General features: G+C 38.3%; 1 protein-coding gene across 6 annotated transcripts; it reads left to right on the forward strand.

The window, feature by feature from the left end:
* ZNF583 (zinc finger protein 583) lies at positions 1-16783 on the forward strand. Of its 6 annotated transcripts, none has more exons than XM_040465377.1 (5): positions 1-75; positions 1585-1681; positions 8101-8227; positions 8520-8618; positions 13737-16783. In XM_040465377.1, exons 2-5 carry the CDS (start codon positions 1673-1675, stop codon positions 15212-15214), a joined length of 1713 nt encoding a protein of 570 aa, XP_040321311.1. In that variant the 5' UTR covers positions 1-75; positions 1585-1672; the 3' UTR covers positions 15215-16783. The 6 variants fall into 6 exon arrangements, with proteins under 6 accessions (XP_040321311.1, XP_040321313.1, XP_040321314.1 ...); XM_040465378.1 differs by lacking the exon at positions 1-75 and adding an exon at positions 93-223; XM_040465379.1 differs by lacking the exon at positions 8101-8227 and having other exon boundaries at positions 8523-8618.
* The last annotated feature ends 424 nt before the right edge of the window (positions 16784-17207 follow it).

Below are 17207 nucleotides of genomic sequence, written 5' to 3' on the forward strand. Positions count from 1 at the left end.
GCCCCGGCCCGCGGGCCGCTGGGCTCCCGGCGGCCGACGGCGCGCAGGGAGGTGCCGACCCTCGGGGAGGAGGCGGTGAGGATGTCGGGGATGGGCGCGCGCGCCAGCGGGCCTGCGGGGCTGGAGTGGGCGCGCGAGGGGGCCTGTGACCGTGGGAGACCATGTCACAACGTGCGTGCGCCTGTGTGTGCCTGTGCGAGCGTCTGTGACCATGACAGTGACGGTGAGTGTGCAGCTGTGTGTGTGGTCCTGTGAGACGGCGTGAGGTTGTGTGACCTTCTGTTGGTGTGACAGTGCGACCCACTGTGAGGGGACGGGTGCCAGGCCAGCCGCCAGCAGGAGGACTGTGTGGCTCCTGCGGCGGCCGGGTGGGGGTGTTCGCGAAGATCGGGCGGTCAGGGCGAGCCTGAGTGGGACTGGGATGGAAGGGAACGCTTGAGAGAGGAGAGGGGAGCCCCAGCTTCAGGCCTGGACGGCAGATGAGGAGGCTGCTGGGCCTTAGCCCTCTCTGGCACAGAAGGAGGCTCTTTCCCTTCCTCTCCTGGGCTCTAGAGTAGGTGAGGAATAGAAGAGGAGACCTACTGTGTGCTATTTGTGACCATAAATCACTGACATCTACTGAGCACAAGGGATGTGCCAAGCACTAGGCGGAATGCTTCCTGTGCATCATCTCATGATCCTTCCAGCAACTGATAGGGAGTAGGTACCATTTCACTGATGACGAAACTGAGGTTTGGAGTGGTTAGACCTAAATCATGGAGGTTGCAGAGCTCGTGAGTGGTAGACTGAGTATCTGCCGCCAGGTGTTCTGATCCCCAAACCTGGTGGTTCTTACTGTTACCTTATGCTGCTTCTGAGATAATTGCTTTGCTCTCCAAGGCAGAGAGGTTTAGTAGAAAATAACTCATGATTAGGAGTTTCAGTGACTGCGAATGCACAGCCCTCTCGCCCATCTCTTTTTTGAGGAAATTGCTCAGAAAAGTTCAGAGAATGGTTTCCAGGTAGAGTTTGTCATAAGCCAGGGCTACAAGCAGAGTGTTCTGACTCTTTGGTCCAGTGTCTTCCAGACAACATGACCCCTCTGATGCCTACTCTGTATAAAGAAGCTTTCCCTGGGGCACCTGTGTGGCCCAGTTGGCTAAGCGGCTGACTTTGGCTCAGGTCATGATCTCCTGGTTCCTGAGTTCGAGCCCTGTATTGGGCTGTCTGCTGTCAGCACAGAGCCTGGAGCCTGCTTTGGGTTCTGTGTCTCCCCCTCTCTCTGCCCCTTCCACACTCGTGCTTTGCTTTGTCTTCATGTCTTCGTGTCTCAAAAATAAATAAACGTTAAAAAAATTTTTTTAAAGATGCTTTCTCTGAGGCATTGTTTGTAGCTTTATCTCATTTTGTAGTAAGGGTGGTAACATATTCCCTTTTCCTATCATTATCTGATGGAAAGACTAAAAAGTCAGACCTAGATTCCAGTTGGGCTAACTTTTTACTATGAAGCCTTGGATTATTTCACTAATGAACAGATTTCATGGGTGAAGAGAAAAATAATCCTTACTTGACAGTGCTATTTATGGTTTCTTTATCCCTCTCCAGCTCTGTTTTTCCAGACACTGCCCTTCCATTGAGGAGCCTGAAGGAGGTGGACAGAAGAGCTGTCATAAATTCTTAAATTCTTAAAGCCATGTCCAAGGTAAGGAAGGATTTTTTCTCCCTGAGGTGCTTTGTTTTTCAGGTTGTATATGAATATCTTGCTTTTTTATTCTGAAATTCCCCAGCTAACAAAGTCCCATTCATTCAGTGATCTGGTCCTCATGTTCTTCAATCCATTAAAAGGAGGTCCCCAAAAGCCCAGTGAGCTTCCTTTGTTCCTAAGCCGGCATTTTCATCTTTGTTCAAGAAATAGCTCTGCTCCTCCTGTGGGTTAGGTGTTCTGTTAGGAGCTCTCAGGAGGCAAAAATGCACTCCTTGGAGGGATATGAAAGCCTTCATTATAGGGATTTGATTCATCGAGGTCAAGGTGTGTTCTGATGTGACTACAAGTGTAAAGCTTTCTCACAAACCCAGGTTTAAGAGGAAGGCAAGACAAGGGCTATTGGGGCAATCTTAATTATAGTACATGACAATGTCTCTTGCTCAGGGTCATTTTGAAGAGTGGAATGTGTTGGCTTTGGAGTGTTAAAGTGTGGGTCAGTGAAGGCAGGGATTTTCCCAGGCAATCAGTGGGCTCTGAAGAATGGGATTCCATGGGGGTAATAAGGTCCTGTTTTAAGGACATACTGAGTTAGTAGTGGGCTACAGCCAGGATATTTTAGGTCATGTAGTTAAAATTCGTGAAATTAGTATGGAAAAAAAACAGGACATTTTTTGAAAAAATGAGAACAGGAGAGAGTACTTGAATCTATATTTTAAAATGACTGTATACATCTATAATGAAAACAGTAAATAGTGTGGAATGGGAGCCAGAAGAAACAAATGAAAAGATCAACATATAATGCCCAGAAACAAATACAAGTACAAGTAAGAATGGAAAGTATTTATTCATTCACTGAACATATAGTTATTAAAGACTTCATTTATACCAAATGCTGGGAATACTGTGGCAAATAAAAATAGACACTGTCTTTGTTTTCATAGTTTAATGTTTGCTCATTTGTTTATCATGATAATGTAAGTGATGTTATTTTATTTTTTTTAATGTTTATTTTTTTTGACAGAATGAGCTGGGGAGGGGCAGAGAGAGAGGTGACAGAGGATCCAGAGTGGGCTCTGTGGTAACAGCAGAGAGCCTGATGCAGGGCTTGAGCTCCCGAACTGTGAGATCATAACCTGAGCCGAAGTTGGACACTGAACCAACTAAGCCACCCAGGCACCCCCGTGATATTATTTTAAAGTTTTTTATTTTGAGAGGGCGAGAACACGAGAGGAGGAGGAGCAGAAAGGGAGGGAGAGAGGTAATGCCAAGCAGGCTCCACACTGCTAGCGCAGAGCCTGATGCAGTGCTCAAACTCATGAACCATGAAATCATGACCTGAGCCAAGATGAAGTGTCAGACGCTTAACCGGCTGAGCCACCCAGGAGCCCCGTAAAGTGATGTTATTTTAAATCAGTGTAGACAGAATGGATTATTCATTTAGAAAAAAGACTCCTTCCTCACCCTTTGAGGTTAGGTACATTCTGTAGGTTAAATGTAAAGAGTAAAACAGATGAACTGTTGGATGAAAATATAGAACATGGCTGTAAACAAGAAGATAAGCCAGAAGAAATCAATTAGAGCAGCACTGTCCAGGAGAACTTTCGGTGATGACTGATAATAGAAATGTTCTACATCCGCATTGTCCAATACAGTAGCCACTAGCTACTGTAGGAACTGAATTTTTAATGTTAACTGATTTAAAATGAAATAGCCACATGTGACAAGTACCTAGTGTATTGAGTAGCACATATCTAAGCTCATAAAATAATAAAGCCAGGATGAAAATTATGGGTGATCTTGTACAAGTCACTTATTTTACAGATGAGGGAAAACAATCTATGTCACTAGTTAGTGATTGTATCAGATGTAGGAAGTTGTAGTATATGTTGATTGTCAGTATAAATAGATGATGGTGAGTGATGATTTGAAGACGGTGGTAGAAAATCATAAAGGACACTGTCAACAGTGATAGAACACATCATTTCATTCCTTTGGAATCTTCATTGGCTTCTCATTTTACTTGGAATGAAATTCAATGTCCTCTCCACAGTCTTTAAGGCCCTGCATGGTCCAGCTCCTGGCTACCCCATACCTCATTTTCTACAAGTCTTTTTCTCTGTTCCAGTCACACTGGCCAACTAGCTGTTCCGTAGACTCACCCAGTTCTTTCCTGTCTCTGAACCTTTGCATTTGCTCCTCCCTCTTCTGTAACTCTCTTCCCTTAGGTGTTGGCATGGCTTGCTCTCTCACTTTTAGATTGTTGTTCAAACATTACTGCTTCCTTGAGGTTTACCTTGACCATCCTATCTAAAACACCTTGTCACTCTAAATCACCTTCCCTTGTTTTTGTCATAGTATGACTTTATGTTTAATGTCTTTCTCCTATGTTAGAATATTAACTCCACAAGAGGAGAGACTGTATTTTGTTCGCCATTGTATTTCCAATACTTAGAACATTATAGGGAGTAGGCATTCAGTAAATATTTGTCAGATTAATATATAAATGGACAAGATTGTGAATTTCTCATCTGTGAGTGAGCCCAGAGAGGTAAGAGCCAGCTACCTCTTTTCTCCTGCCACTGAATTGGTAATGGAAAAAGCAAAAAGCAGAGGGTATGATGTGTAGAATAGACAGAGCCCATTGGCCCCAGTGCTATTTCTGGGACCCCATGAATCAGTCTCTGGTGGGAGGATCCAGAAAACCGCATTTTTATTAAGTCCACAGATGATTTTTTTAATGTGTTTTAGTGTTTGTTTATTTTTGACAGATAGGGTGGGGGGAGGGAAGAGAGAGAGGGAGACACAGAATCTGAAGCAGGCTCCAGGCTCTGAGCTGTCAGCACAGAGCCCGACACAGGGCTCGAACTCATGAACTGTGAGATCATGACCTGAGCCAAAGTCAGATGCTTAACTGACTGAGCCACCCAGGCGCCCCATGTCCAAGGATGATTTTAATGCACATTTTTTGACAGCCTCTCCTAATGATTATATTAAAGTGTGCCTCTTGTAAACAGCATATTGTTGGTTGCAGCTTCATGCCTTCCACAGTCCCTGTGGCTGTCACCATTCTCTGGCAGTCTGTGGCAGCCCTGTGGCTGCTGTAAGTGGCCCTGTGTGCTTCCCATGATTCCTTATGCCTCCCACAATCCCACATCTCCCTCAAAACATTGATCTTTTTAGAGGGATCCAGTCTGAGAATATTTGTCTTTTAATTAGTGTTCACTACATTTTCGTTTAATGTAATTACTGATGTATTTGTGTTTAAGGCTAATACTGATGTATTTGTGTGTATAGCCTTGTAGTTTGTTTTCTACTTACTCCCATCTGTTCTTTGTTCCTTTACTTCTCCTTGTTTACCTTCTTCTGGATAAATCAAGTACTTTTTCTTTATTCTCTTGTTAATTATACATTATTTTTATTATCCTTTTAGTGGTCACTCCAGGATATTTACCCATATCATTATGTAATTATCTCCTTTCTTCCTTCTGCAATCTTCCTTCTATAGTTACTACTCTTACTACTTTCTGAACAAGATAAGGCCCCATAGTGATTTCACTCCCATTTATTGTTATTATTAGATACTATATTTATAGTTATTCCTCTGGGACTCTTGATTTCTTCTTGATTTTCCTTTCCATCCTTTTCCATTTTCCTCCACCTGAAGAACCATTAGTATTTCTTTGAGTGCAGGTCAACACTTTACTCCCAGCCTGAATTATTTTTTCAGTAGCTCCAATTCTTGCTAGGTCACAATAACATAATTTAAATTTTTTTCTGAGGTTAAGTACGTTTGGGGAATCATAGTCTCCGTGGAGAGAATATCTTCTAGGATTCATTTTAAGGAAATAATTAGAGACCTCTATTGAATCTTTAATTTAACATACAGTAGTATTATATGAGAACTCTACTATAATGTTAAATTAGTGAGAATCCCAATTCTGACATCATAGTGAAAAATTAAGATTCATATAAATGAAAATAAACGGGTTAGTAAATAAGGTACAACATATTTATACCACATTATGTTATCAATCCAACAAAAGTGATTTTATAAGTAAATGAATGCAGATAGATAATCAGACATGTCTGCATAAGGAAACATTTGAAGAAATATATACTAACTGTAAATTTTTATTGTTTCTAGGAGGTAGGGTGACATGGTGGGTAGATGTGGGGATGAGTACTTCCAATTCTTTTAACTTTTATAAAAAGGAAGAAAATTCACTGAGGGTAGAAATACTGGACATTATTTGGTAAGTTTCTTTGATGATTACAAATCATATGAAGTTCCTGTTTTATCAGATCAAAACAAATATTAAAATATTTGCAAGATATTCAGGTCTCATTGGCTGAGAGGAAAAGGACAGTCAGCCAGTTGAAACCTAGACTCCTTTAGGATGGGCAGCTAAAAAAATGTCTTTTTTAAAAATTTTTTTTTTTCAACGTTTATTTATTTTTGGGACAGAGAGAGACAGAGCATGAATGGGGGAGGGGCAGAGAGAGAGGGAGACACAGAATCAGAAACAGGCTCCAGGCTCCGAGCCATCAGCCCAGAGCCTGACGTGGGGCTCGAACTCACGGACCGCGAGATCGTGACCTGGCTGAAGTCGGACGCTTAACCGACTGTGCCACCCAGGCGCCCCAAAAAATGTCTTTTAAGAACACTGCCTACCAAAAGCTGCCTCACCTCTGTTTACAGTAGAAATGTGTGTAGAACACTTTTTTTTTGCACAAAATATTAGAGTTTGTATTGAAGTGTTTGAGGTTTGATAGAATTGATGCTTGACAGTATCCAGCCCTGTCTAGGGCAAATTTTTTCTTTTAAGACCCAACTCATGTTCCTTTCCTTCCTTTCTTGAAGCCTTTACTCACTTCCCATATTTCCCTGTAGTAAGAAGTGTTTTAGAAATGGAAGCATGTAAGAACAAGCTGATGTATGTAACTGATGTTTCTTGGAGGCATACTTCTGCTTCCTGTATAGCTTCCTTAACATTGTTGTCCATTACTGGGGCACTAGCCCAGTATCGACTCATTTTTTCCATTAAAAATATTTGCATAAAAGCATTGATGTACTTAAATACATCTTCAGTAGGACCATTACACTGCAGAGTCACATTAATAGGAGTGATGTTCATATCTGATGACCACTAAGGCAAGGGCACACACCAGAACTTACCCTAGATGGGATACTGGAGGCCACTGGAGTGCTGGGTATTCCCCTTCAGTTGCTGGGCTGTGGGGAGATCTGGGATTGTCACCACAGGGCTCAGTGCAGTAGCTGTTTACCAACCAACGTGACAGTATTTCAGTATTTAACAGATCAATTCAGCTCTTCACATGTGTACCATTGAGTGTATCTATATATCATCCCAGTTAAAGAGTCGGTTTTGCTCTGTGACACGCCAAACCAGCTGAGCATATAGTAAACCATATGCAAGCCCTGGTAAGTCTGGAGTAGATTTACCTCGTTAGAAAGAATATCCATTTTGAATTTTTAGGAAGCAGACCAGGTCTTATTCCATGTGATAAAGATCCTTAATTCAACGTAGTATTATTAGTTGAGAACTACACTGTAACATTTGAAAAACTCTCGCTCATTAGACATGCACAACTGGGTATGTTCCTCTAGTGAGAGCTGTAGGGGTTTTTCACTGCACTTCACTATCGCATCTGAAATACTATTTAACAGTGCTTAAAATTAGTATTATTTTGTTTCTGTAAAGAGAAGTCACCATCTTTGAAACTCACTGGGGTTATCAAGAGCTGTTAGATAATCTTTTATGACCCCAGTTGTTCTGTTATGGCATACATTTCTTTAAGTTATATTTTGCGAAATCCCTACAGAACTTATTTAATGTATTTATTACCTACATGTTTAATTTTAAGAAATCAATATTATGAACATCAAATACATTTATATATGTTACTCTGTTGACATACCTGGAACATTGGCCATTCCATTGAAGAGTTTGGAAAATGTAGGTTTAGACCACATACAACTTAGAGGGCTTAACTCATGTTCCTGTCTCTTCCTTAAAGTCTTCTTTCACTGTCCTAGTCTATCCTGATTTTCCATATTGAGAAATGCATTAGCATTTAGTATGAATAACATACTTTGCTCTTGTTTATAGTGTTCTGTTATTGCTCATTTTTGTGCTATTAATCTTTTCACCATCAGTAGAGACTATAGATTATGCCAGAAATTGTATGCTTTCCATGACAGAATATTAAAACCAAGCAAGAGAAATCATCTTAGCAAGTGTTTGACATGTGTTGCACAGAACCCAAGATATGGCCTGAAAATTTCACTATATGCACTATTTCTCTCTAAAAGTACAATTTAACTTTTCAAACTATGCCAGTCTGACGTTAGGAACACTAGTTGAGCATAAAAGAATATGTTTATGTCATTTCAGGATTTGGTGACATTTGGGGATGTGGCCGTAGATTTCTCCCAAGAGGAGTGGGAGTGGCTGAACCCTGCTCAGAGGAATTTGTACAGGAAGGTGATGTTGGAGAACTATAGGAGCCTGGTATCACTGGGTAAGGAAGTCTCACCAGAATTCAGAATCTGCACACAGGGCTGCTTTCCAATGTTTAGGAAGCCTCTGATGTACTTCACTAAATTTCTCTTTCTTGTGCTTCCCAAAATGGGTTGAGTTTTGTAGAACTGGCAGCTTCATTGGATTATTTCTACCATTTCATTTTCCCCATTCTTCAGAATACTTCACATCTTCCTATACTCCCTTCTGTAATGCCCTCATCAACTTCCTGATGACCAAGCAACTCGATCTGCCTTACAGATCTGGCTAATTCCCCTTTTATTTCTTGTAAGCAGGAGTTTCAGTTTCTAAGCCAGATGTGATCTCATTATTGGAACAAGGAAAAGAGCCCTGGATGGTGAAGAAGGAGGGGACAAGAGGCACATACCCTGGTGAGTGAGAATTAGGAAGATAGAGTCCATTGCAGGGAAAAGCTCAGCTATTCTGAAAGCTTCCAGCGTATAATTGATGTTTCCTGGGTAGCTTTTCTTAAAGGCTGAAGGCCTGGGAAGAAACAGTGAGGTGTCATTAGCGTGAGCTAACTTACTCTTCTTGTATATATTCTCTCATACGTCACTGTATTCTCTAATAACCCTCTCCTGTTCTCTGAGTCCAAACTGGCCCTGTCTGCTTGCCCTTCTTTTTTAGTTTTGGCACAAGTTGCTTCATCACATTTAAAAGAATCCGGAGACAACAATGACTTTTTTTTTTTCCCCCTTTTCAGTCACTCATTCCTTTATATTGAAGGATTCACTGAATTTTTACTTTGAGAAAATAATTCTGCTAACTTCTTGGGGTTATTCAGAGGTTTATTAACCATCAAGGAAAAAAGAAATAATTCCCAGTTACGTTTTCAAGTCTGGGCGACTGGATGGTGACACCATTTAATAGAAATAAGCCAGAAGAATATGTTGGTAGGAGAAAAGATGATAATTTGACTTGGGACAGAAGAGTTATTTTTATGAGATGGAGAGACTTTGGAGTGAAGAAATGCAACATGCCACTAGAGTGGGACAGAGGCTTAGAAGAAAAAGTCTGGCATAGAGGTGCTAGTATGAATGAATGAGGTCACTAGTCTTATAGCTTGAGAGAGAAACCCTGGTCCTGAGGCCTTTGTGAGTAAGTGGATCTTTGACAACTTTCTCAGTGTTCTCTTTGTGATAAATGGTCTCTACAGTTTCTGTCTTGGGTGAAATTTTACAAATTTGTCTTTTTCTTTTTTTATTAAGCAGTCATTATTGCCCAACATAGTGCTGGAGCTCATGACCCCAAGATCAAGAGTCACATGCTCTTCCGACTGAGCCAGCCAGGCACCCCTAAGTTTTTATTTTTATTTTTTAAAGTTTATTTATTGGGGCACCTAGGTGGCTCAGTCAGTTAAGTGTCCGACTTCAGCTCAGGTCATGATCTGTGGTTGCTGAGTTCGAGCCCCACGTCGGGCTCTCTGCTGACAGCTCAGAGCCTGGAGCCTGCTTTGGATTCTATGTGTCCCTCTCTCTCTGCCTCTTGCCCACTCACAGAGTCTGTCTCTCTCTCAAAAATAAAAAATAAACATTAAATAAATAAATAAATAAAGTTTATTTATTTTGAGAGAGAGAGAGACAGCGCGAGCGTGAGTGAGTGGGGAGGGGCAGAGAGAGAGGGAGAAGGAAAGAGAAAGAGAATACCAAGCAGGCTCTGTGCTGTCAGCATCGAGCCTGACGCAGGGCTCGAACTCCCAAACCATGAGATCGTGACCTAAGCCAAAATCAGGAGTTGGACACTTAACTGACTAAGCCACCCAGGTGCCCCAAATTTTTATTTTTCTAAACATCACCTTTTCATTCATGTTATCAAATTTATTCTCATGAATCTGAACAAAATAATCTTGTAACCCTTTTTATTTTTAGTATCTATAGTTTCCAATTTTAATTTATTTTGTATACCTATTCTTTTTTTAAAAAAATTATTAGGTAGCTAGTTATGAATCAATTTTATTTTTAAAGCCCAGTTTAAGGATTTATTAGAGTTACCACTCTTCTCCAATTCTTTATTTTTTGCTTTTCACTAATTCCGTTGTTCTAGTTTTCTGAGATTTATTTTGTTCTCCGTTTTGCTGAAATAAATGCTTAATCATTTCATTTTCTTTTATTCACTAAATGATTAAGGGCTATGAATTCTCCTTTGAATATAACTTTAGCTGTTTTCCAGAGATTCTGATTTTTAGTGTTTTTGTTATTGCTGTTTCCTAAATAACCTACTTTGAAAATATTTCTTTTACACAAGAGTTGTTTAAAAGAAAGTTTCTAGTTTTATTGTATTTTGATCAAATTGTTTTATCATATTTGATCAAATAGGAATTAGTACTAATTCTACTTTCTAACTTTAGGATTTTGTATGGCCAAACATATAATTGGTATTTGTAAATATTCCATAGGTTCCAAGGTTTAAGTCTTTATTTTCAGTGTAAAGAGCTTGTTACATAAGTTTTACTCTTTTTATTATGTTATTAAAGTCAGTCTTTACTTACCTATTTCCATCTTATTTTTTTCTTAATAACTTTAAAGAATTACATACAGTAAGTCACATCCATATACATTATACAGTGTGAGGAGTTCTGACTGTTGTATAAACCCATGAGACAATCATTATTATCAAGACATACAGTGTTTCCATCACCCCAAAAGATGGCCTATGCCTCTTTATGTACCATTTTTTCTCTACTCCTGGCTCCAAATGCTATTCTGATCTTGGTCATTTTAGATTAGTTTCCATCAGAGCTAAATGGAACCATACAGTATATATTATGTCTGGCTTATTTTACTCATAATTTTGAAAATCATTAACAATTTTATGTAGATCTCCCACATTTTGTTCTTCCATTCACCTGTTCACAGACATTTAGGTTATTTCCAGTTTTTGGCTATTACAAAGTGTCTCTGAAGCTGTCATTTATAGGACTTTGTATGCATGTATGTTTTAATTTTTCTTGGGTAAATATCTAAAAGTGTAATGAGTCAGACAATAGGAGTATGTTTAACTTTTAAAGAAACTGCTGGTTTTCCAGTGTGTACCATTTTCATTCCCAGAAGCAATGTCGAAGACTTGCAGTTGTTCCATATACCTTGGTATTGTCAGCTTTTAATTTTATTCATTCTAATGGTTGTGTTGTGGTATCTCATTATGCTTTTAAGATGCATTTCTCTGATGACATAATGTTGAATGTCTTTCTTGTGCTTACTGACCATATATCTGTTGTAAAGTGTTCAAATCTTTTGCCCGTGTTTTATTATTATTTTTTTTATTCTTGCTGAATTGTAAGACTTCTTTATATAGTCTCAATACAAGTCTTTTGCCATTTATATGTATTGGGATATATGTATGCTAGTTGTGGCTTGTGTTATTGTTTTTCTACTGCTGCCTTTTGAACATCCAGTTTTCAATATTTGTAAAGTCCAATTTATTAATTTGTCGTTTGGTGGTTTTTGTGTCATACCTTAGAAATTCTTGCTACCCCTCAGTCACAAAAATTTTTTTCTGTGTTTTCTCCTATAGTTTTAGCTTTTACATTTACATGAGCTAAATATTGTGTCTTATATGAGGTAAAGAACAAGGTTTTGGTCCTCTCCCCCAACTATTTGGATATACAGTTGCTTGAGTATCTTTTTTTGAAAAGACTTTAACCATTATACTGCCTTGCTGGTACCTTTGTACCAAAAGCAGTTGGTCATATCTACATGGGTCGAGTTCTGAACTCTATTCTATTCTGTCTATCTATATATCCTTTCATCAGTACTAGTCTAATTACTATAGCTTTATAGTAACTTTTGATATGAGATAGTTCAACTTGTAAAATCACTTTATTTAAATCCATTTGCATTCCCAAATAAATTTTAGAATGAAGTTAAGAATTTCTACCCCAAAAGCCTGCTAGGATTTTGATTGGGATTATGTGGAATCTATACATCAATTTGGGAAGAACTGATATTCTAATTAATGTCATTTGAGTTTTTTAGTTCATGAGTATGGTGTATTTAGCCGTTTATTAGTCTTTTTAAAATTCTCTTATCAATGTTCTGTAGTATCTGGTGTAGTGGCTATATATATGTATTTTTTTCTGAGTCTTATGGTAAGTTTTAGTGCTATTATAAATAGAATTCTTAAAAATTCAGTTTTCCAGTTGTTTGTTGCTAGTATGCAAAAGTGTAAACTGATCTTTATATTTTCTATCTTACGATCTTGCTAGATTTATTTAGTAGTTCTAGTAGTTGTTTGTAGGTTTCTGAGGATTTTCTGCATAGACCATCATGTTACCTGCAAATACAGTTTATTTCTTCCTTTCTGATCTTACAGCTTCTTTTTCTTGACTTGCTGCAATAGCAAGGACCTCCTATATAATGTTGAATAGAATTGCCAAGAGTAGACATACTTGGATTATTTCTAATCTTAAGGGAAAACCTATTCAGTCTTTCACCACTAAGTTCATGTTTCTTAGATGCCCTTTATCAGTTTAAGGAAATTTTATATTCCTGGTTTGCTAAGAATTTTTATAATAAATAGATGTTAAATTTAGTCACATACTCTTTCTGTACCTATTGAAATGATCACATGATTTTTCCACCTTTAATCTATTAATGTGGTGAATTACATTGGTTTTCACATATTAAGCCAACCTTGCATTGCTGGGATCAGCTATGAGTGGTAATGATTATGCTTTCATATTTTCTTGGATTTGATCTTCAGTGATTTTATTAAAGGTTTTTACATTTATGTTCATTACTACATTGATTTTCTAAACCATAATAGGAATTTTGGTTTTATTATAAATATGGTGAGAAACCATTGGAAAATCTTGAGAATAGGTGATGGGGAAGGCGGCAAATTAAGGCTTGTGGCAGGTTAATAAAATCAAGCAATTTAATACAAAATTACTTTTACGTGAAGGCATTTTAGCTTTGGGAGCAATTAAAAATTTAGATTTGGTTGGGGCACTTGGGTGGCTCAGTCGGTTAAGTGTCCAACTTTGGCTCAGGTCATGATCTCACAGTTCGTGGGTTCGAGCCCTGCATTGGGCTCTGTGCTGACAGCTCAGAGCCTGGAGACTGCTTCAGATTCTGGCTCTCCCTCTCTCTCTGCCCCTCCCCAGCTTGCACTCTCTCTCTCTCTCTCAAAATAAATATACGTTAAAAAAAATTTTTTTTTTTAATTTACGTTTGGTTGAACTATATCACATAGAAAACTACTGTCAAGAAGACATTTTTTTTAGGCTACAAAAGTTTAGCTATAGCTGCATGTATAACCTAAGGCAACTAACAGTACCTTAGGGTCTGGGGATCTTATGGAGGTGTTTTAAGCCACATTAACATTATGAAATTGGCTTTTTAAAGATAATGCTTGAATGAAAGATAGCCTAAGGCAAGAAAGAAAGGGTGTTTGGAGACTAATATTAATATAACTATAAAATTTTTGTTTCAGAAGTTATCTTCTAATGAACAAATACAAAAGACATTTGTTTTCTTGGTATCTTTTAGATTGGGAGTATGCATTTAAAAACAATGAATTTTCATCAAAGCAAGTTATTTATGAAGAATCATCCAAAGTACTGACAATGGGAAGAAGCCATCTTAGTTATAGCCTTGACTGCCCCAGTTTGAGAGAAGACTGTAGATGTGAGGACTGGTTTAAGAACCAGTTAGGCAGTCAGGAGGTACATTCTAGACAACTGATCACCACTCATGAAGAAATCCTCACTGAAGATAAAAGTAATGAATATACTAAACCTTGGCAAACTTTCCATCAGGATGCAATATTTGATATAAAACAGAATTTTCCCACCAAAGAAAGAGTACATAAGCATGAGCCACAAAAGAGAAACTACCGAAAAAAATCTGTTGAAATGAAACATAAGAAAGTCTGTGTACAAAAGAAACTTTTGAAATGTAATGAATGTGAGAAAGTTTTCAACCAGAGCTCATCTCTTACTCTTCATCAGAGAATTCATACTGGAGAGAAACCCTATGCATGTGTTGAATGTGGGAAAACCTTCAGCCAGAGTGCAAACCTAGCTCAACATAAGAGAATACATACTGGGGAGAAACCTTATGAATGTAAAGAATGTAGGAAAGCCTTCAGCCAGAATGCACACCTTGCTCAACATCAGAGAGTTCATACTGGAGAGAGACCTTATCAGTGTAAAGAATGTAAAAAAGCCTTCAGCCAGATTGCACACCTGGCTCAACATCAGAGAGTTCATACTGGAGAGAGACCTTTTGAATGTATTGAATGTGGAAAGGCCTTTAGTAATGGTTCATTTCTTGCTCAGCATCAGAGAATTCATACAGGAGAGAAACCTTATGTATGTAATGTGTGTGGGAAAGCCTTTAGCCATCGTGGATACCTAATAGTACATCAGAGAATTCATACCGGAGAGAGACCTTATGAATGTAAGGAATGTAGGAAAGCTTTCAGCCAATATGCACACCTTGCTCAACATCAGAGAGTTCATACTGGAGAAAAACCTTATGAATGTAAAGTATGCAGGAAAGCGTTCAGCCAGATTGCATACCTTGATCAACATCAGAGGGTTCATACTGGAGAGAAACCCTATGAGTGTATTGAATGTGGGAAGGCCTTTAGCAATAGTTCATCACTTGCACAACATCAGAGAAGTCATACTGGAGAAAAACCTTATATGTGTAAGGAATGTAGGAAAACATTTAGCCAGAATGCAGGCCTTGCTCAACATAAGCGAATTCATACTGGAGAGAAACCTTATGAATGTAACATTTGTGGGAAAGCCTTCAGCTACAGTGGATCTCTTACTCTACATCAAAGAATTCATACAGGAGAGAGACCCTATGAATGTAAAGATTGCAGAAAATCTTTCAGGCAGCGTGCCCACCTTGCCCAGCATGAGAGAATTCATACCATGGAGTCATTCTTGACTCCTTCCTCTCCCTCACCCTCTATGTCCAGTCAGTTGCCAAGACCTGTAGGTTTTATCTCCTAAAAATGCCTTGAACCAGACTCCTTTAATCCGTTTCCCTTCCATTATCTTTGTCCAATACACAGCAATCTATTTCATATGGACTATGGAAATAACTTTCTGATTGGTCTCCCTGTATTTACCATTTCCTTTGTCAGTTGCCTACACTGTAGTCAAACTTGTACTTTAAAAGTTTGACGATATCACTTCTCCTTCATTGGTACCCTTCATTGTTATCCCATAGTTCTTAGGTTAAAGCACACATTCCTCAAAATAGCGTAAAAGACCCCCTGCCCCAGATACCTTGTTCCATTTATACCTTACAAAGTACTGTTTTGTGTCAAAATCCATCTAATTCTTTGGACAATTAAGAACTCCTATTCCAGTATCAAACAGATCTGGGTTCTAATCCTTGCTCTTCCATTTTCTAGCCCTCTAGTTTTAGAGAAACATTTTGTCCTTTGTAAGGTTCAGTCTTATTTATATTATGGGAATAATAATGGTACTACCTCAAAAGTTGATGGGAGAATTAAATGAGAGAATGCATGTAAATTGCTCAGAGTGCCTAGCATAAAGTAATCACTTAATAAACATTACTGTAAAATGAAGAGATATTGTGGTATACAAAGAAGACCTGATCCTCTTAGCAGGGATCATCTGAGAAAAGCAGTAGCAGCTCAACACTTAAGAGATTATAAATATTTTTAAGAATAGCAGTCATTGTTCTAAAGTGGTTGATAAGGGCATCTAATACAGTAGCATTGGTGTTAAAGTCCACGATGATACAGAGCAAGATCTGACTTTGTTGGTAAAAACTTCATTAGATATTCAGCAGTTCTAATAAGCCAGATTTTAAAAATCACTAGTAACAAGTAGGCTTTACTAAGATATATTCAACATTTACACTTAGACAAAGGCAAAATAGGTATTTTTTAAAAGACAAAAAGACCAATAACCAAAGAAGAATAGAAAATAAAATGGAAGTTTGACCCCTCTCCTAATTCCAGGTGGTTGAATTGTATTAAATCTATGTCATTTAAAACTGAAAAGGTTAAGCTAGCTCTCCAAGCTGTAATTCTGAAACTAGAGGGGAAAAGAAAATTACAGATCAGTACTCCTAAACTGGCTGCCCACAGACATTTGATTTGGTAGTCACCGAGTTTAACATGAATACAAAATAATAATAATAATAATAATAATAATAATAATAATACCTTTATGTGGGCATGTTTTCCAGTTCTCCACAGTTCAAACCACTCCTTCTTTACATCTGATTTATTTTACACTTTATATTACTTCCTGACTCCTGGAGGCTTTGAGTATGCAATCAATTCAGAACCAACTCACACAGCATTACAGGTACGCAGAAAATGGATGAAAAGGAAGACTTGAATAGACACTTTATCCTTCTGCAGGGGGAAGACTATTCTAGAGATGTTAGAGGCCCAAAATTAATTTACAGACTCTTTGTAACTAATAGAATCCTAATTTTTTTTTAAGGCTTGAAACACTGTGTGCATGTCAACGCACACACATATACATTCATACAGGGAAACACATAAATACATAAATAAAGGTACTATGTCAGTGGCTTAACAGTATTAATAACATTAATTCTGCTCTACAAAACCAACTCCCTCATCCTTTTATCTGAATGTAAAAGTTATTAAAGGACGCTGTAATTTATAATCAGTGAAAACAATCTTCCTAAACGAGACATGAGATCCAGAAGCCACACACACACACAGATTCCAGGTTTTACTGCATAGGAATTTTATTAAGCCTTTATATAGTCAAAGACAGTATAAACACAAAGTTTTTTATTATCAGTATTGTAGATATTACAACATATGAAATTCATATCCTTAACATAAAAGTGCTCCTACAGATCACTTAGGAAATGACACTACTCCCATGAGCAAAGGATATAAAGAAGCAACAGGTGACTGGTAAGTGACAGAATCTCACTAGAATAAGAACAAGTTAAACGAACTATCCATTTGTCAATATCAAACTG

This window comes from Herpailurus yagouaroundi, unplaced genomic scaffold, assembly GCF_014898765.1.
Source record: "Herpailurus yagouaroundi ecotype Mexico unplaced genomic scaffold, PumYag 557, whole genome shotgun sequence".
Taxonomy (NCBI): domain Eukaryota; kingdom Metazoa; phylum Chordata; class Mammalia; order Carnivora; family Felidae; genus Herpailurus; species Herpailurus yagouaroundi.

What these genes read in the sequence shown, in the direction of transcription:
- ZNF583 (XM_040465376.1), top strand. Translation starts at nt 8,083, where the DNA reads ATGTTTATGTCATTTCAGGATTTGGTGACATTTGGGGATGTGGCCGTA. An exon ending in TAGGAGCCTGGTATCACTGG is followed by an intron (nt 8,228 to 8,522) that starts GTAAGGAAGTCT and finishes TCTTGTAAGCAG; the next exon opens with GAGTTTCAGTTTCTAAGCCA. An exon ending in GACAAGAGGCACATACCCTG is followed by an intron (nt 8,619 to 13,736) that starts GTGAGTGAGAAT and finishes GGTATCTTTTAG; the next exon opens with ATTGGGAGTATGCATTTAAA.